This window comes from Ptiloglossa arizonensis, chromosome 4 (assembly GCF_051014685.1).
Source record: "Ptiloglossa arizonensis isolate GNS036 chromosome 4, iyPtiAriz1_principal, whole genome shotgun sequence".
In the NCBI taxonomy this organism is placed as follows: Eukaryota; Metazoa; Arthropoda; class Insecta; order Hymenoptera; family Colletidae; genus Ptiloglossa; species Ptiloglossa arizonensis.
The window spans coordinates 28,181,057-28,202,678 of record NC_135051.1 but is presented as its reverse complement, the minus strand read 5'-3'; the positions used below and the strand labels follow the sequence as shown (position 1 = coordinate 28,202,678).

The 21,622-nt window shown below is 40.1% G+C and overlaps 1 protein-coding gene across 7 annotated transcripts in view; it reads left to right on the top strand.

The window, feature by feature from the left end:
• The window catches only part of Snap25 (Synaptosomal-associated protein 25kDa), a 30,927-nt gene extending 11,094 nt beyond the window's left edge, over positions 1-19,833 (top strand). For 4 of the 7 annotated variants that reach the window (XM_076310008.1, XM_076310010.1, XM_076310009.1 and 1 more), the window contains 4 exons: positions 9,204-9,252; positions 13,571-13,688; positions 14,154-14,427; positions 18,226-19,833. In XM_076310008.1, the coding sequence (XP_076166123.1) occupies positions 9,204-9,252; positions 13,571-13,688; positions 14,154-14,427; positions 18,226-18,288 (504 nt within the window). In that variant the 3' untranslated portion in view covers positions 18,289-19,833. Of the gene's footprint in view, positions 1-4,458; positions 4,508-9,203; positions 9,253-11,541; positions 11,591-13,570; positions 13,689-14,153; positions 14,428-18,225 lie in introns of all 7 variants that reach the window. The other 3 variants (XR_012991829.1, XM_076310013.1, XM_076310012.1) reach the window with 3 other exon arrangements.
• The last annotated feature ends 1,789 nt before the right edge of the window (positions 19,834-21,622 follow it).

Sequence of the window (21,622 nt, the reverse complement as noted above, 5' to 3'; positions counted from 1 at the left end):
ACAACGTACACGTCGGAAGTATTTAACGATCCATTCGTATCTACGTACCCGGACAGTTCTTCCGGTTGGTGTTGCGCACCTTATCCTCTTTTGGTTTTACTTTCTCTATATAAATAATGGTATAAACACCTTTAGTGTTTTTGTTTTCTCGTCTAAACATACCGAATGTTCCCGGTGAAGAACCGTTTCCCGATAATGTATTGTTTCCATACGGGACTTTTTGTTTCGTTGTAAATCTTTATACGCGATACGATGGGCGTTTAGACAAATTTTTCGAACGTTCACCCGGGGAGAAAGGGTTCGTCTCGATGGAGCGTGAATTTGTAGGCGAATACCATGATTCTCTCTCCTATAGTTTGTCGGGCAACTATGGTGAAGTAAACGACTAGCAGTGTTTATGAAAAGATGATCGTTTCTAGATCAGGTGTGCATATCGGAAAAAAAGGGAGCTCACTTGTTCGACATCTATGGACGCCAAAAACTTCTGTCGCTGCTACCCGTTGTATTTATACTTCGTATTGCTGGCTGAACCAGACATTCCTCGATATATTGTTCGTGTTGCATATTGTGTATGTACGTGTTTCCACGTGTGTGGTGTGCGTCTGCTTGCTTGACTCGACGACAACGCTCAGCCGCTCGGATCGTCTGCTTGCTCGCACACGTTTCTCCGAATATAAAATCTGCACCGAGCGACAACGAGAAACGGTTATCGAGTGCTTGGAACGTCGGTCGACGATTATGTACCTACATCATCAGTTATTCGAACACTTGAGTTTGCGTGATCGCGCGCAACGAATTCGTGTCGTCGTCGGTGGATTTTTTATCGGGGGAAATTTACTACTTATTCGCTCGTGGAGTTCTCGAAGCGAAGATTAATTAGCAACGCGATCGGTTGTCTTCGCGTACAAAACGAGCGACAAAGGTATCCGTATAGCGGGGTACGTTTGGTTCCGAATTTATTTTAAGAGTCGCCCGAATTATTTCTTCTTCTTCTTCCAGTATTTCAAACTTATCCTCTCCACAGTGTTTTATTGTTCCATGAAAACATTTTTAACGTAATCGGTTGCCTCGCGGAAAAACGAAGCATATTCTACTTGTTTTCGTTTTTACATAATATAGTATAATTTTTATAATTAAAAGTATCTTGTACTGTATATCCCTCCGATAGTTCGGCTTGGAATGAAAATACATTATATTTCCATCGAACAATGCTCCTGACGAAACCAATAGAACACTGTTAAAAATAACTAGTATCTAATACCCAACGTAGAGGAAATATTTCGGGATACCCTTGTCGTAGCAACGATTTGTTTGTTCGTAACCTTCGTCGCCTGACTGCTTTGGCTGCCTGGCTGCCTGTGTGTGTTTGCCTGTTCTCTGCGAGAAACACTGTTCATTCTCTTCTCCCCAGTGCTGCATCGTGCTGTCATTTCCCCGCCTCGAAATCATTCTCGATGCGATCCGTGTGATCTCTCAGCGCACAAAACATTCCACTCACAACTCACAGAAACACACTTCGCGCGTACAGGGATGCGTACTCGAAGAGAGAGAAAGCTGGTCCATTTCGGTCGAATCTAGCGAAGGTTTTGATTCGGGGTTTGAAACCGACCATCGCGAGGGATGGGGAACCATTGCTTACACAGGGACGAGCTGCATCGCTCTTCAAAGATTCGCTCATGCATTGTATATCTCCACGTCTCATTTTCTATTTTCCTCGTTTCTTTTCGTTTGCTTTTTGCGGATTCTTGTCGCGAATCTTCGTCGATCCGTTGGTCCCGTGTGGGACCAGTCGCGATGTCGTGTCGTTTACGTATAACCTACGATAGCATATATCGTCACGTGTCACGCCCACGCACGGCCGATCGAACCCCCCTAGACACTCTTTCTATCGCACGGTATTTGACAAAGAGTATTTACTCAAGAACACGCGACACGGTGACTGTGCGACCGAGGCAAACATTATCTACATGAAAATGTTATATTTAAATCGAGAATCGAACAAACGACAAAGATAATCTTTTTATTTTCATTTCGTTTGATGTCAATCAACGACACGGAAAACGACGTTTTCCGTTTGCTCGACGAACAATCAATAATATTGATTTAAACATTTTACGTGGATAAAATTTTTGCTTGTCTCTGTTTAAAAGAAAGTTGTACGTTTCGACGAATTAATATATCTATTCGGTGAATATACTCGCCGGCTCGTTCTGTTATTTTAATTTTTTTCTCTTCCGGAAACTTCATACCCATTTTCTAATGCGGATGTATTCGCACGCTTCTTTTTTAAAATTGAACGAGGAAAGGAGCAAAGAACTCGGTTCGCTCGTGTTTCGCGAACGATGAACGGAGAGCGCGTTCCAAAGAAAAACTCACCTCTAATTGGCTCTACGATGATACACAGTGTCGACAATGGACGATGGAGTTCTTGCATATTTATTCCTTCGTAATTTTTTGAGTCTTTTCAACATTCTTTTGCTCTTCTTTCAATACCGAATTGTGTAGTCTTTTACATAGTCTCGTTTCTGCCTTTCAAATTCGTTCGGATTAGACTGTCCGCTTGCACGTAACGAGAAGATAGAGGCGGACAGAGGTTCCAAAGAGCCTCGAGGTCTCTTTACCCAGAAACGTGTTAAGGTAGCTTCGATCGCGAGGAAGAAAGATAAGTATCGTTTGTTGGAACGACGATTACAGCCGGCGGTTCTTTCCCTTGGTGTTTATCCAGTCGGAAAAGCTCTTGGCTCCTTTTTTTCATATTCTCGTTCGGTCATTTGCCACTCTGTTCATGCTCTCCGTTCCGCTTTTCCTCCTCTACTTATTATGTGTGCGTGTGTTCTACTTTGCATTTATTTAGGTATTCGCTCTCCGTCCGTTTGAGTCCCGAGATGTCTTTCATTTTCTGGACATACCAAGAAAAATCTCGCGAGCTCGAACATGTAACGGTTAATTTTCCATCGGCGTCGTTTATCTTAAAAAACGTTTCACTTTCTGCTCTCCCGACTCAAACCGATCGGGACTCGTCCATTTTTTTTTTTATCTTGCGCATACTCGATTTACACACACTCTCTCTCTTTCTCTCTTCTCTCTCTCTCTCTCTCTCTCTCTCTCTCTCTCTCTCTCTCTCTCTCTCTCTCTCTCTCTCTCTCTCTCTCTCTCTCTACCGAAACTGTATATTGTACTGTTTTGTATTATACGATACTTTATTGTACATCGTGTCGTGGAACATTCTTTTCGTTTCTTGAATATTCAAACTCTATAGATTTTGCATTATTGCTCTTTCTATCTTCTTCTACTTTCTCTAGGAACTCGACTTTCTTCCTCGTAGGAATTATCGGCTCTTGTTCTTCGAACGAAAGACAAAGAGTGGACAAAATTGACGATGGAAGAGAGCGCGAGATTCTCTCCTCCTAATTAAAAAAAAAGAGCGGTTTCAACTCGTCACGTGCTATCGAAACAGAACAACAACAACAACAACCAAAAAAGAGTCCGTACAAACAAACAGAGATAGGAATTAAATATACAGAGAAAAGAATCAAAGTCTGTGCGAGCCGTCGCGCGCTTCTAACGAAATCAATCTCGATTAGCCACGAAAGGAAGATTCGACAAATGAATAAAAAAAAAAGTCAAAATAAAAACCTACAACAATGGCGACGACAGTCACAGAGCAACAGGAACAACAACATCTACAACTACAACTACAACAACAACATCGTCATGATCGATAACAACATCAAGAACAACAACAGCAACAACAAGCGACAAGTCTAAATATTTAAAGATCGAGAAATAAAAATACTCATTCGAACCGAGAACGATCTATGTGTTTATGTATTATACAACGTGTTTCTATTGTCAATCCGTGAAAACGTTTTTCGTTGCTTGACCGCCTGTCCGCCCACCTGTCTCTGCCTCATCGCGCAGGCAGGATAATATATATATATATTTAAACAAAAACATGTATATATATTTTGCATTTTTGCCTGCGTCGTAAACGCGTCGTAAACGCGTCGAAAACTAATCCGCAATATAAAAAAAAGTATATACAAATGAGCGTCCTATCTAGATTCGGCATTTAGAACGAAGAAAAAACAAACAAAATATATATGACCAAATAGATAAACTTTTACTCTCATTTCTGCTGCATATTACGCGTACAAGTTCCCCAAACCCTGAATAAATATGATTCGCTAACGATATACGTATTGTGTATATGTGTTTATACACATACATATATCTTGTACCGTTTTACAACAAAGCGAAAACCTCGAACTTGCTTGCCCACTTCTCTCCACCGACTTCTCTCCGTACACCCTCCGTTTCTACCTAATACCGTAATACTATATACTACTAATATACTACTAATATTACTATACTATATACTTACTACTTAAAAAAAAAGAAACAACTCTTTAACACTGGTGGTGGTTGTCTGTGTTGTGCTGCCTCTGTCTGTCGTAGAGCAAGGAGGCTGGCATCCGTACTCTGGTCGCGCTCGATGACCAGGGAGGTGAGTGAATCGCTTTTTAGCCATATAAGTAAACAAACAGAAGAAGGAACTTTGCCTTTTCTCACTCCATACCTTACCCCTGACACACACGTACACGCACACGTACAATGAACTGTGTCGTGCCACATTTCCTCCGCATCGAACTCAACCAATCTGCCCTTCCATCTCCGTCCGTGGATGTTTGATCGTTTCTGCACAGAAGACTACCGATGGAACGTTGCCGTTTATCCTTCCTGATTTTCCGGACCCCCCCCCCCCATTCGTCCCTTCCTCCTACGTCTGCGTTTACGATCGCAATTCACACTACGGGGAAAGTACACCTTTCGGATCATTCGGCGCTTTCGAGGACGCTTCCCTTTCTCCGCACCCTTCCGACCCTTACGAAAATTGATAGACCACTTTGCCGCGGTTGCTTATCTCGAAAATATTCGCGTTCTCTTGACATTTCTTCGCCCGATAGATAATTGTTTTACCGGCTTTGTTCGCGTGGATAGCCCGTTTTCTCTTGTTCTTTCGGATACGTTTTTGATTTTCGTACCAGTGGCTAAACTCGTAGTCGAAAATGAATGGGACTCTGTATCGCTTTTACGCCATTCGGGGGAAATCGCGAACCGCCGAACGATCTCCGGTCACGGTGTACACGTGTAAGTACAGACCTGTTTCTTTTTACTTTCTTCGTTTTTCAATCGGCGCGTTTATTCGTTACGGGTCACAGGAAGGCACGCTTATTAATAGTATTCCGTTGTATCGTGAAGCGTGATGACGCGTTCCTTGATCGTCGCGTTTATCATTTCAACGAAACGACATCTTCAGTTTTCTTTTCCTTTCTTCTTTCTTTTAGTTCTCGAGATCCGAGCGTCCACATCTACCGCGAAAGTTCCGTCGCTTACGTTTGCCCGTGCTTTTTTTCTCTTCGAACTTTATCGAGATCACACCAACTGCAATGAAACTGGAACTATACACGCAACTCCCTGTTCGATTGATGTTTGCAACTGAGAAGTAGCGGTAGATTTGTTTCAGAAATACGAGTTAGATGTACATATTTATTAGCAGAGATGTCTATGCGAGACGGTGTGAATTCGCGGTTGACGAAGAAAAACGACAGCCAACTACCACTGTACAGTCCTACTACTACTACTACTGCCACTACTACTACTACTACTACTACTACTACTACTACTACTACTACTACTACTACTACTACTACTACTACTACTACTACTACTACTACTACTACTACTACTACTACTACTACTACTACTACTACTACTACTACTACTACTACTACTACTACTACTACTACTACTACTACTACTACTACTACTACTACTACTACTACTACTACTACTACTACTACTACTACTACTACTACTACTACTACTACTACTACTACTACTACTACTACTACTACTACTACTACTACTACTACTACTACTACTACTACTACTACTACTACTACTACTACTACTACTACTACAACTACTACTACTACTACTACTACTACTACTACTACTACTACTACTACTACTACTACTACTACTACTACTACTACTACTACTACTATTACTATTACTACTACCGTTATTACGACTCTACTGATCATCATCACTAATATCACTAACATCGTCGATCATTGTTAACGTTGTTACAGTCACGGTTAGATACAAAAGTCCGAAATTAGATATTTGTTACAAATAATATGCGTTAAGTTGGCATAAAAGCCTGTTGTATTAAAGACCCATTATTTCTTGAAAACGTAAGTTGAGATTCCCATTCTGAATCTGCTTGGACAGGGTCTGCTAGACAAAACCTTACCGATTGTTTCAATTAACGTATACTATAAATTGTAATTATATTTACAAGATGTGCTCCAAAATACCAAAATTTCTTTCGTTCCATACAATGGGAAGAACACTAGGAATACGCTAATTGGATTTTCTTTAACTTTTGCATGGCCCGCTAGAAACGACATTACCACTGTTGCCTACTAACACGACAAAGACATAAACTACTGCAATCACTTAACTCTATCCTTGCTGGTGCTGCTATCGCTGCTGCTGCTGCCAGTACACGAATACGAGAGGTCCGAAACGCTGTAGGGCAAATTTTGTACATTGTGTCGTATCCAGTGTGCGGATCGAATTAACTCGTTCAATACGGTCTGTTTTGTTTCTTCGTCCCTTTGTACGCCACGATTCCATGCTTCCACACCTTTTTCAACCTCTGTTTCGATAACCATTTATTTTCGCGCTATTGTTTCTCCCACTGTCTATCCATATATCTATCTCGATATTTTGTTTCTGTCTCTGTTATACACCAGCAATCAAGTATTCGGTGCGCAGATGTTTATCCTCGCGCGCGCGCGCTTGTGTGTGTGTATGTGTGTATGTAATCCTCTACCTTTTTCATTTAGTGTAAAACCTCGAACAACGTAACTATGACTCGTCAACGTTTTAGTGGTAGATATTTGTTTCTCTTTTTCTGTCGTGACTTTTATTTTTTTTTTTTTTGTATTGAATGTCCCATTTTAATCTATAACTGTTTTTATCTTGGAAAGTGCGTTGAATGGAAAAAGATCAAAGATAGTCGTAAAGCATTTCGACGAGAAGTTCCCAGCAAAATTCTTCTTGTTCTTGTCTGCAAAGTTGTGTAAATGTTTTCGTTGGAATTCTGTTTGATTTATATCTTTATTTTTCTCCAATTAAACGTAAGGACGTACCATCAATTTTAGCAAAATTTCGTCGTAGTTATTTCTAAAAGTTCCTTTCAGGTGCGTTGTAAATTGCTTTGCATCAAACTTTCTTTTCGATTCGTTTGTATCATACAGTACCTGTATACATGTACTGTCTCATACGAGACAGTCATGTAATAACAAACATTTTGAGAAAAATATTGAAGAAAAGTATTCATAAATAAAAAGTGCAGAATTTACGCAGAATTGTATATTCTATAAACAAAATTTTCGTACTGACAGATTAAAAGTGAAATAATTGGAACTGGCGGCTAAATCTTACTTTCCACGATAACTCCATTCATGAATTAAAATAGGTCAACTTATATACTGAGTGTATATACAGAGTGATCCAGTAACTATTAAACATTTTAATTATTGTAAAAAACGCAACGATTGAAGAAAAATTCGTTTTATTCGATGATGTACAATAACAGTTTCTTTTGTAGGTGTAGCCGTTCTAGAAATACGAAGGTTACCTTTGTTTTTTGTTAAAATAAATTCAATGATTTGTAACACAAGGGCGTTCAGGGGTATTCAAGGTCATGGATGGTTAAGTACCAGAGAAAATATCGATTAAATCGTAGCTTACAGTAGGCACTGCAACTAGTAGTGTGGACTTTCGTATCTTGGAAGTGCCCACCACTTACAGAGAAATTATTCTCGCTGTGCGACGAATGACTCCTTTATCGGACAACTTTTCTTCTAACGGGGTATGCAATTTCAAATATAATTAAAGTGTTTGTAGTTATTGGCCCATTCTTTATATATACTCGATATATGTATGTGTATGTATATAAATATGGATACATACGATTCTGTGTTTTATCTTGTTACTTCAACTCGTTTTTCATCGAACGTACTTGTCGACCGTCGTCTTACCATCTAGGTATTTATTGTCTTTCGCTTTTTGATCTGCGAGTTTATCAGTACCGTCATGTATATATTACATATATGCGATAGTAGTGCGATCAGGCGATTAGACGATTCGATTCGATATCAATATGCTTTCGCTAATCGAATTAAGAAGCGAACGATAAGAGTGAAAAGCGAAAGGGTTCACTGCTCGTTAGACTATTCGGTACTATTTATTCCGCCTCTCCCCCCCCTCCTCCTGATTAATATCCGTGGCTTTTGATTAATTCAATGCGTAGTTATTGCGTTTGATCATTTTGAAGCTGCAAAACTGTATATCGGTATCGTGTTTCCCAATATTGTCTTAGCAGTGCGCAGCGCATGGTGCAAGCAGAGGCGTTCACGTCAGTGTCGCTGTGTGTGGGAAAGTTGAACATATAAACTTGTAGCTGAAATAGTACAACTCGCACCAACTCGTTTGTTTCGCTCTAGCTTACGAGATCACATCGTCGTCTTTTCGTCATCATTTTGTTCTTCGCGTCATTTCACCTTTTTATCTTTTCACCATTGTATTCTTATGTTTTGTTCCGATGTATTGTCACGTTCAAGGTATACGTCTGGGTAGAACTGTTTTAAAAAGGATAGATTCCATTGAAAATGTTGGTTTTTAGCCAAATTTGACAATTTACGCGGACGTGCATCTAGAACGTGCTTTTTTTTTATTTTATAGATGAATATTATAAAGTTTCTGTTTGATTATAACCCGGCACGTTTTGTCACACATCACGGATTCCGATCATATCGCAGCGCCGCGTACGAGTCTTCGAAAAAGAGGGCAAATATCGGCGAGGAAATGCGATAGATGAACATGACCGCCACCCTCTTGTTTGTTTCATCCCATAGCGCATAAAGTCGGTGCGAAACTCATTTTTCTCCCTTACCGGGTACGCGATTGTTTGGAATTCCCGAAGCAAATCCGTGATATTTCCTGTGGCAAGGCGTGCACGCGGGCTGCTTGTTTGTCTCTGACTTAATTTCGCAGTTGTTCACGCGCATCACTGAACGATCTTTCGTTTCCGTTAACGTGTGGGCCCTTCGACCCTGTCGTAGAGCGAGGATGTCGCAGCGAACACTCTGACGATGTTAGACCATCAAGGCGGTAAGCAGTTCCCTCAGCAATAAACAAACAACAAACAAAATAAATTAAAAAAGATTCTCTTTTCGAAGAACGAATAGAGAATTATAGAATATACAGAAATATGAACCAAAAATAAAAACAAGGAGGTGCAATTAAATTCGATCGATTCGCCAGTAGATGATCAATTTCTCGAAAAATTGCGCGTTGTTGGACACGAGGACACACTTGAACGTCGTCACAAATCGAGCGGGACAATTAAATAAATTCGCAGTTTTATCAATTTCGCTATCCTCGGTTCCACGAAGTACAGTGGTAGTAACTTTAACGCGTCATCCATGGGTCCATCCATGGAATAGTCAGTGTCGCCAAACTTTATGTTTCAATGCGGCTTTAAATTGATCCGTTTTATGCGATTTTTTTAATCCTTTAACGGTTCACTAAGTTTTCGAATGCGATCCAAAAAATATTTATTTTTTTTATATCATCGTGGGTATAAACGCGTCACAAGTCATGAAATTTATATCCCATGATAATAGAAACGAATGGATTATAAATTTGTGCAGTATTCAACGATTAAAGTCACTTTCGCTGTGCGTGGAACGAAAGCGGTAAATATACCATCATTCGTTTTCCCCCGTGTAGAATTTGCCTAAGTTTCGTTTTGAGAAATACGCTCGCAATCTCCGCGAAAGAAATGTGTGTGTGGGTGTGTAATATATATGTGTGTGTGTATATATATACATACACCCGCATATATATATATATACACACACATACACATACACGCATATACACACAAATGTATGGCTTCTTCTGATTCTCAGGAACTCGTACGCGCATTTATCTCTAGTTCTTGATCTCTTCTGTCCTTTAACTATAACAACCTTCTAATTCTGTATCTTACAGCGCCATGGTACTCTGAGTGCCTACACTGGAAAAAAATGAAGCGTGTCTTTTCTTCCTTTTAATCTGCTTCTGCCTTTATCTGCTCCTATTTTAACATCAGATTTCTCGCATCTTCGCCACCGCGTCACTTTGTCACTAATTCGATTCGGTTCATCCGATGAAACCCAACATCGTTCTCCCTCATAATCCGTGTGTTCATCCTCCCAAAAAAGCTTTGATCTTAGACTCGATCACCAACCTCGACGAAACTCTACCCAAAGACCATTCCTGAGAAGCGATATATTATTAGAACGTGTAACTACGTTTTCGTCGTCTGGTACTGCTATGTTATTCTAACTGTCTCTAATTTTATTTGATCTAGGAAATTTCACAGATCGACGTGCCTTATCAAAATATTCCCCTCTCCCAAAAGTGTTTTTCTGTTCCCAAAGCGTTGGATTTACCAACCCCTTGGCCTTGTTTCATTATTGATCGTCCTAACGATCGGTCGAGAAATTTCGATTGTTAGTCAGTCGCTTCTTCGCTTCGCCGATCGTTTTTACAAGTAATTCGTATAAATTCGCGTTACTCTTTAGGTGCCATTTTACTTTACCACTGCTTTCAATTCTTCGGTTCACGTGCACTGAAACGAAGCAGAGGACCGGCGAAGACGATAATGCGTTACAATAATATTTTACGTTAAAAGTTCGACGAGTTTTCCCCCTCCTGATCACGGTTAGATTCGCTCCTTCGGATGTTGACGTTTCTGTGTTATTTCGAGTCCTCAGGATGTTTTGGCTGTTTAGTTGGTAAATCCAACTGTTCCACAACAGAGTCCTCCGTTTCTGCATCTGATTTCGCCTTACAAATGCAAAGATCCCGATCCTCCAGCAGAGCCTGATCCACAGTAGAATTAATAAATTAGAATGAAATATCGTCGTTATACGCGCACTCTCGCTCCTCCGATGCGTATTCTTCTCGAGGAAGATGATGACCAGATGACGTGCTCTCCACGACGAATCCGATTTGCCCTGATCGAACGATTCGTATACGAGAACAGAAATACGAGAAAGGGCAAGGAGAGAAGAGAAAAGAAGAGGCAGACGTGGAGCGAAATCAATCTTGATGCTTCGTGCAGTTAAATCAATCTGTCTTCTCTCTCTCTCTCTCTCTCTCTCTCTCTCGTATATCTGAATCGATGCACAATGGTCCGATTCCTCGATGGTTTAACGTCCACGGTTTAAAAACTGTGCGTGTAAAAAAAAAAATGACCTGTGCTTCATCCGCGTTAGAAGAGTGGCGTCACACGCGCATAGAGAAACACGGAAATGTTTGCGGAGCGAAGCGAGGGAGCGTTTCGACGGTGCTTCCTGTATCCTCACGTGTGTGTTAACACAGTCGCTGATTGGTCGGTTGCCTGTTTAGAGCCACGAGGTCGGGATGAAAACCCTCGTAATGCTGGACGAGCAAGGCGGTAAGCCATTTCAAATCTAGACATACAGACATTAAACTTATCAAACGTAAAAATCGCGTTCTTTTTACAAAGAAATCTATGTATATGTGTACACACACACATATATATATATATATATTTATGCATATATGTATGTATATACACACCTACATTTGGTCTCAACCGACACAAAAGCAACGATCGACGAATTCTGTGTATACTCGTGAATAAAATTCTATACCTTCACCCGCCGATATACAATACCTATACGTATATTATTACATCAGTAGGTATACGTACGTATATTGTATATGTTGCTCAAAACATTAATTGCGTGCAATATTGTCCAGACACTATGCAAAATTCCGCTTCTGTCGGGTTTAGTTTCAGTCGAGAACTCGTCAGTCGATACTAACTAAAAGCACCAAAACGATCACGGGATTCGTTTCTACCGACATCTTCTCACCACCTTCAGCGTTCAGATCGTTTACGTTTCCCTCTCCCCATGCATCTGGTTTGACCTTCGTTTTACTGTCGTTTCGACCATTCCTTCTATCGCATTCACTATTTTCCTCCCTTTGTTTTTCGTTGCTGCTTTGAGTTTGATCATCGAATTCTCTCTCTGTTCACTTCTCCTCTTGGCATCTTCTCTCCTCTGTCTCTATTTTTTCGCCTGCCTTTGGCTATATTTCTCACACACTTATTCTCAGTCTACTATATTTCTACTTGTCTCACTTTTTTCACTTTCTCTCTTTTTGTCTATTTTATTTTCATTCTCACTCTCACTCTCACTCTCGCTCTCGCTCTCTTTTTCTCTCTGCGTCCTATCGTTCTCCGTCTGCTTCCTCCTATATTCTAACTCCGTTTCCTTACGTGAACGTAATCTCACGAAGGCGAACGAACAAAAACAGAAACAAAACAAATAGACTACAAGAAAACAGAGAAGGAAATGAAAAGAAAGAATAATACAGATGTATCGGGTCGCACGACACGCGCACCACGTTTAAACGCCTCTCTCCGTTACTTCCGGCACGGTGTAAGTCAGTACCACCTATTTGCAACTGTACTTATTGTTATACTTACCTGCGTTGATCGGCACATGTGTAATATATTAGCATCAACAACGCGTTACTCTTACTCGTTAAGTATACTTGGTTCAAATTGTATCCAGTTACCCTTAGATTATACCCACCGTTACACCCCAGTACATACAGAGCTACTCACCCGAATTTAGGAACCCTTAGTAGGGAAACTCTGCTTATCTATTGCACTCGTTCTTTTTTTTTTTTTTTTTTTCTTTACCGAGGATCGTTCGTCGAGAGATATCATCGAAATATTTTCAATTACCTTTTGAAACTTATCCGTGACGAATCCGCCAATGAGATCTATCTTCGATGCCATTTTCTTTCTCTTTGGTGTTATAAACGACGATCTCTTGCCACAAGTATTAACATGGATTGGAAAACATATCGTTTGATATTTGTCGATAAAAAGTTTATAAATACCTTGAGAATTTTCGTCATTGTTAAAGACACTTTGCGTCGATAAAACGGTGATTCTCTTGACGATTCCTCGTAGAATATATAGCCTCTGATCGTCTTTCGGAATCAAGAAACAAAGTGTCGCGGCTCCGATTTTGTTAAATACGTTTCATTTCGTCGTACGTAAAAGGAAACTTTGGAGATTGTACAAGGATTCTATAGAAAAGGAGTACTTTATTTCTTGACGATGCCAGATATGACGATCGAGTCCGTTTTTTAAAAGTAAAAAACGAAGTCTTCGAAAGAGAACTGGACAGTATTTTTTTTTCTCCTTCTTTTTCCTTTAGTCGTCGAACACCGACGAGAGCTTTTTTAGTCAAGTACAAATGATGCGTTGTGTAAAATGTTGTAATTCCTTGAGATTTATTTTCCAACGGATTGTCCATTCTCTTTCGAGCGGCGCTACACCGAAAACGCGACTGGAACGATTTTAATGTTTTCTTCTCGTACAATAAAACAGAACAACTGGACAGAATCGAGGAGGGTATGGACCAGATCAACGCCGACATGCGGGAGGCCGAGAAAAATCTCACTGGAATGGAAAAGTGCTGTGGTCTCTGCGTTCTTCCGTGCAACAAGTAGGGCTGTCCCGAATCGCTTTACCGTTTTTACTGATCTGAAATCGAGCCTTTTGATTTACAGCGCAGATAAAAACTTCTTATATACGATCGTTAACTGTTTGCGGATCGAGTCGGAACGTTTAAAAATTAGACAGTTTTCATGGTATTCCCTGTGATGCATTCTTCTGTATTCATCGGGGGTATAGAAAACCTATGAGGGTAGATACAAAGGGGCGGTAATAGTACCGGAAAATTTTTAATTCTATTCTACGCCCGTGTCTTAGATTCGGGAACGATTTGGTTAGTTTAAGCTCGATGGTATAATAATTCCGCAAAGGGTTGACGCTGGTACTCTCTTATTATCGGTCGCCCGTGACTACTGTACATTCGCGTGTCAGCGACTCTGAAACAATTCGGTGTGTTTTTTCGAAGCATTTGTAAACGGTGCAAGTTTTCTAATCGAGTATCCGTGATTACGTACAGGAGCGCCAGCTTCAAGGAAGACGAGGGAACGTGGAAGGGCAACGATGACGGTAAGGTGGTGAACAACCAACCTCAACGGGTAATGGACGATCGCAACGGGCTCGGCCCTCAGAGCGGCTACATCGCCAAGATCACGAACGATGCCCGCGAGACGGAAATGGAGGAGAACATGAGTCAAGTGAACACGATGATCAGTAATCTGAGAAACATGGCGATCGACATGGGCAGTGAACTAGAGAATCAAAATCGGCAGATCGATAGGATCAATCGCAAGGTGAGAAAACGGTTTGCAAATCCTCGCTCGACGCGACGAGACGAGACGAGACGAGACAAAGCGTTTGAAGCCGGAAAAATTACCGGACGTTCGGAGTTTGCTCGGTCCGTATTCCCTTTATCGACCTGTTAACTGGAGAAGACGAGTTGACTCGTTATTCGAGATTGATAGCATCTTATCGCAGAATTTTAATAGCAGTTACTCTTGTACGGTGAGAACGAGTGTATTTCTTTTTTTTTTTATTATTATTATTTCCGTTACAAAGACACGCAATTTTTTCACTCTTTCGTTCGTTTGTCCAAAGATACCTGTCTATAATCGGATTATTATATTTGTATTGGACGAGTTAATTCGTCTTTAAAATTGTACATACGGAGGGGGAAGGGCGTTTCTGACCGAGAAACGAACCATTCAACAAGCGAATACTTTTGATCGATCGGTGTAGATATATTGATCGCGCATTAGCAAGGATGAAAAGAGCAAGGTCTGAACGCGTCGAGAAAGTTGTTGGAAATAATGATTACCACTACGTACGATTAGCTCCGCTATATATTTTTTCTCTCCACGGTGCATGCGTGGATTTTTATCTCACGATGCACGCGCTCAAAGCGATGCACAACACACGTTCGTCGTCGCTTTCGCTTTCTTGTACAGGTTGTTATTAAAATAAGTGGCCAAGCTTATTCCGAATATTCTACACACTGCAATGACAAAGAAACGATACGTTTCCGAGCTGCCGACATCGAAAATTGCACATTACTCGATATTACTCGAATAGGTTAGCGAAATGACGACAAGAACGACGATTTCGGTTGCATCGAAACTTGTTTTCTTGCTCTAGGAATAAATCCAGTAACGTGCAATTTTAAGAGGCTATACTTGGAAGATAAGTAGTTAAACACCCGTACGTGTCCGATATTCTTTTATCATTACGATCGGTAGAATGTATTCCTAAGACTGTTTGGTCATTTATTTTAAGAACACCCTGCACGCTCCTCGATTATTCTTCCGTCCATGTTCCCTCGTTCCACTCGCGATTCTCGACAGAATGAATCGAACAATTTGGAAGTTATCTTCTTTCTTGTATCACCGGAAGTTGTACTTTGCTCTCACGCGTCTAACAGTGATCACTAGGATCACTGTTAAACTTTCTTTACGAATGAAAAGCTGGCGCACGGTGGATCAAAACGAAAGGTAACACGAAGAACGTTACGCTCTATACGAGAAACAGTTTGCCAGTTTTTGTTACCGCGATGAATGTCTAATCGTGATATATCTGGCCGCCGACGATGGGCACCGTATCGGACGAATACGCGTTCTATTTCGTAGTCATCGCAGTCCTTCCTTTCCCACAACTTGGACCCTTCAATTACAAGGGAATCACACGATACGTCACATATCGATTTCCACGAATCTTCTTCGCATGGTTTCTTCCTGGTGAAAAAAACTTTCACCCGACGAAGACGGGATTAACTCTCTTTTGAGGAGAGGGCATTGAATAGAACGTTCTGTATATTTATTTTAATTTCTATTATATATATATATATATGTATGTATGTATGTATATATATATATATGTATGTATATATATATGTATATATATATTATACAATTTTTGTATTGGCACGGAAGTTCTATTTTCGGGAACGAAACAATCATCGAAGAAAAATACCAAGAGGTCAATATGGAAATAGATGTCGGTTACGAATAACCACGGAAGATTGAAAAACGATCGATTGACGATTGTTTCGTTTTCATTTTGGCATGCGTACGCACGTGCACCGCACGACTAGCCGTCCTTTTACTTCCTCTCGTCATTGCACAACGTCATTCTTCTTTTCGTCACTATCACGGGCTGTCTTCTGTGTTCGGCCATACGCTGCAATCACAATTATTAAAAAGTGAAAAGATAGGGGTAGCACGAGCAAATTGAAAAAAGGAAAAAAAAAAAATTGAACCGATAAATCAATCGTGTCACGCTTTGTACGCCCCTTATTTTCAGTCTTTTCTCCCTATATTTTAGCTTCTCCTTTAACTGTTGTTTCTTGCCTTTACGTTCGATTTGAAGATTCTTTTTCTGTGCCACCTATGACCAAATCCATACTATGATAATCCGCAGGGCGAGTCAAACGAAACGAGGATAGCCGTGGCGAATCAGCGTGCGCACGACCTGCTCAAGTAAAATGCGTCTCTCTGCCCACGTACCCGCCTCCTTCGAGCCCCAAATAGTCAAATATGTACATATACATATACATATACATATACATATACATATACATATATATATATACATATACATATATATATATATACTATATATATATATATATATACTATATATATATACACTATATCTATATATATGTGTATATATATACATATATGTACATTACGCTCCACGTCCACCACGCCCTTTCTTCTGCCTTCTCGTCGTCGGTCGGACATCGTCAACTCGCTAACCCAACCCGTGTCTCCAACTCGATCCACCTGTTTCTGCTACAACGAAATCATCGAGTTGCTTCCCGGGGTCGCATCGAAACTTCCATGCGTGTCTTACAGGTCTCGCGTCGTGTATTTAGCTACTTCCTATACGTCGTTTAGTTCGTATCCCCTGTAACCGCGCCATCTTCTTCGTCGTTGATGTCGTCCAGCTGGTTTTTACGATAATTCTACGATAGTCATACGTATACTTGGTGGAGGAAATATAGCAAAATCGTAATAATGTAAAGTGTTTCTTTAATGTTTGATGTATGTGTAAAAAAAATGCTTTTTTTTTACACGAGGTTGACATTAAGCAAGACATCTAATACAATACTATACAATTTTTTAAGAAAAATATCTTTCCTTAAGAATATATAAAAGACGAAAAATGTTCATTGAAGACGGTCCTGTAGTCAATGAACAGCTTTTTGTTATGAAAAGAATATATTTGCAGCCCAATAAGGGTATTGTTCAACGAACCAATTCCGCGTGCTAATATTTCCCACTATATTTCTTACATCCACTATACATAAGTTATTGCCGTCGAAAGTCTGGGATCAAACGTAACTAAAAACGCGCGAAAATTGTCCAAACTTGGTAAATTTGTATCGTCTAGATATAAGAGAAGAATTTCAGTTTCATCAGAAGTATCTTCTTCTCGTTTCTCTTAATTCTAATTTATTACGTTTCAATGTTTTAGTTGCGTGCCGGTGTAACATTTCGGAAGTTAAAAACATGTATATAATTTTAGAGCATCTCACGCAAAGGTAATAGTGTGATTGTGGTAACATTTCATTCTCTGTATGTTTCCGATGGTTATGTTCCGTTGTAAAATAAAGTTGTCTTTCATTGTACGCAACGAAGTAAAAGACATTTGGGGAATCCTAGACTTTTGAGAGACAATGTATATATTTACACGTACGATGGTGATATATAAACATATATATATATATATATATATATATATATATATATATATATACACATATATATATATATATATATATTTATTAATTTATTTATTTATATATACATTTAACCCTTTAGGATCTTATTTTTTGGACGAAACCCCGCAAGATCGTCGTCGTCGTCGTCGTTGTTATTGGTATTGCGACTGTTGCGTACGAGTTTTGTTGCTTTCTCGATATTCTCTCCGATTTCTCGAGAAAAGAGAGACTGGAAGGGAAAAACGACGACGACGCGCGAGCGAGATGAGTGCAGACTAATTGAATTAACGAGATCGATAATAACGCGATCTTGATACACGGCTGTGTGTTGGGTTACGATCTTTCGTTTGTTTCTTTTTTTGGCACGCAGGGCGAATCGAACGAGACGAGGATAAAGGTGGCCAACGAGCGAGCCCATCAACTACTCAAGTAAGGCCACTCTCGACCACCTGCACCCCGTCGGCCACCAACAGCACCAATACTATCATCTCCACTGTCACCACCACCACTACCACTATCACTACCGATTACAACAACAGCTACAGTAACAACACCAGCGTCAACAATAAAACCAGTACCAACAGTCACAGACACGCTCAGTTACTTTCAGTTACTTGCTCTCGGGATTGTGCGCTCACAATTTATTTATTACTGTTTATTTAGTCTTCGAGTAATGGTAGATCATTTAGAAGAGACGAGTTTACAAATAGGCACTTGAACAAATAACTTCAATTATTTTAGCGTTTGTATTCGTTTTTCCCGTTTGTATTCGTTATAGAGTTATATCGATTTGTTGTTAGTTCGACGTCAACGATAGATCGTTGTGTTGTGGGTAATAAATGCTACCCATTTTCCGTGTTTTATGTTTTCAAAAAGCAAGCGAGAGATAAATTTCATTCGAATACACTGCTTCGTACATGTATCTTCTATGCATTGTTCGAATAATTTTTAGATATTTTCGGTATGTCGCGGTTACGTTTTCATAATCTTCGGTTTCCCTTTCCTATTCTCATCGTTACATTCGAACTATCTTCGACGAGCCTGCTCGGACGTTCCTTACGAACCATCTTTAACCCTTAAGAGGGCAAGTATTTTACTTCCTAGAATTTCCTAGATTATCTAACACAAATATCGAAAGAAAAGAAAAAAAAGGTAATTTATTATCGAATGTACTTAGAAAGACGACAATGCGGCGTAGCGTCGCTGGGTCAATTCAACGAGAGCAGATAGTGTTTTTTAAGCGATGAGCAACGTCGTAAAAAGTGAGAGAGAGAGAAAGATAAAGTAAATAATGTAAAGCTTAAAGAATTTTGTCTTAATTGCACGTTTATCCAAGTTCTTCCTCTCGTGATAGCGTTTACTTTTGACGATTTATCCAAAAAGTTTCTAAATCGTGAAGAAGAAAATGAAAAAATAAACATAGACGGATAGAATCTCTTAGACAACGTAGAAGATAGAACTTTTTCGAATAATAAGCGTGCACCTGTTTAAGGGTTAAAGATTACCCATAGCCACCGATAGAAACCACACATAAGAGAAGACGATATCGGTTGTACGGAAGCACAACACACGCTGTAGTTGTTTTGCATCGTTACACACACAGAATCCAATGTATGATTTCATACACACACATACACACACAAAATACGCGCAGGAACACACGGGTGGAAACGTACACAGAAACAGAGTACTATACGTACGTAGAGAGATACACATAAAATACACAGAAACAAACACTAGTGTAGATCGCACAGCGTGTGGGAGTGCACGCGTGAACGATACATACGCACAGCGAGTCCCCATGTAGGTAATACATACCATGTAATTTGTTATCACGATTAGTGTTACGACCAAGGTATCCGTGTACAGTAGATCGATACGTAGGTAGACGGACGTAGTAGGTTGTAGCAAGGAGCAGTTTCGAAATATTGTATAGTCGATGGAAGAGATGCAATAAAGTCGTGAATTCAGCAAGGTGTGCAGAATGATGTGCATAAATGTATGAAAGGAAAAATAGTAAGAATTGATCAAATACAAGTAACTTTTCTTTCTTTACTTTAATCCTTTCGGTGTCGCCTGCAAGCATTCGATCGATCGATCGATACGGTCCGTGCGGTGAACGCCCGTGGGTGTTGACCGAATAAGCTTGACAAACGCGATTACGAGATTTCCACAAGCGATGCCTGCTAAAAGATCGAATTGCTCAGCGGCCGAGGGGTTGAGCGAAGATTTCAATTTTATGCCACCTGAGAAGTTGATTGTATCGTTTCCGACGACTATACCCTTGAGAACGTGTATCGAACCGGGAAGCGTAAAGAGACCTCAGGTCGAGTCGTCGTTTGCCTTCATTGACGTGTACGACGTTCTTTGAACAACAAACACACGCGAGTCGTTTCCCTCGGAACTGGAGGAAATTACGAACGAAATGTGACGAGACGAAGGACACAGCGGAAAAACGAGGGAAAGTACGGACAGAGGGTGGCAATGTATGTCGCTCTGAAAAGGTGGAGAAATATGTGACAGAGCGCGGAGGAGGGGAAGGGAAAGAGGAGGAATGAGCAAAGAAGAGGATGCGATAACCGAAGCAACGAAGACGTCGCCGCGAGAGAAGATGTTAAAAATGTATAGATAGAGAATTTTCGTTCAATCGTTTTGTCTCTCGACTCACTCTAGAGCGTAGATCGATTCCGTTTTTCGGCATTGAACGCGCCGAGGTCACAGTAAGGTTTAACTCCAAATGAAAAAAAAAAAAAACGAAAAAAAACGAATGATACAAAATGACGATAATGTTGATGATAATGTTGATGACGATGACGATGACGATAACGATAACGATAACGATAACGATAACGATAACAATGACGAGGACCGATGACCAACGATGACGATGATGATGATAATGATGATGATGATGATGATAACGACGATGATAAACGAAGATTGTATATTATTGTATTTACACGAAGCGAAGTACCTCTACTTTGTATTGAATGAACGAAAATCGATCGAACGCCGTACTATCGCGGCGCCGTGAGATTTTCATTTCCGTTTCGTGGTCCATGAGCATCTGCATCGTTCCCTTGTCCGTTTGCTTCTCGATTTTAAGTAACGATCAACTTGGTTCGACCGTTTTGTTTAAAATTTTTGTAACTTACGTAAAAACTAACTTGTAATTAATGAGAAACGACGCGAATGGCGTGGACCGGACGCAACACCGCAGACAAGGGATGTTTCTTGAAACAGCTGTCAGCCTTAACAGTATTCGCATCTTTACACTTACCTCTATAGCTTTAAGAGAATGCATAGAAAGCAGAGATGCTGTCAGCGCTGACGTTAATCCCCCCTGTCCCTGGTAGTATCAAAATTAGTTTATAACAATGAAAGGGAGAGGGAGAGGGAGAGAGATTTTGAAGCGTTGTTTTTTTTTATGTAGACAGAAAACATATACGTGCGTACTCTATTTAATATATTATTGATAAGCATGATTTCAACACATACATACACACACACGCGCGTGCACGTATGTAGGGTGTTTCACTAAATCTTGTTGCAAGTTAAGAAATTTGTTTAACGAACATTACGATGTTAAAAGGACTTCCGATTACTTGAGAAAAAAATAAAAATTAATACAGTTCTTGTGATATTGGTTGTAAAATGTTTTCGACATTTTGCTTCTCCCACGTAGTCTAAGTCAAAGCAAAAAATTTTGGCCGCTCCGGATCGCTTATAGTGAATTCTGTCGAATACATAGCGCATTTTTACGCCAG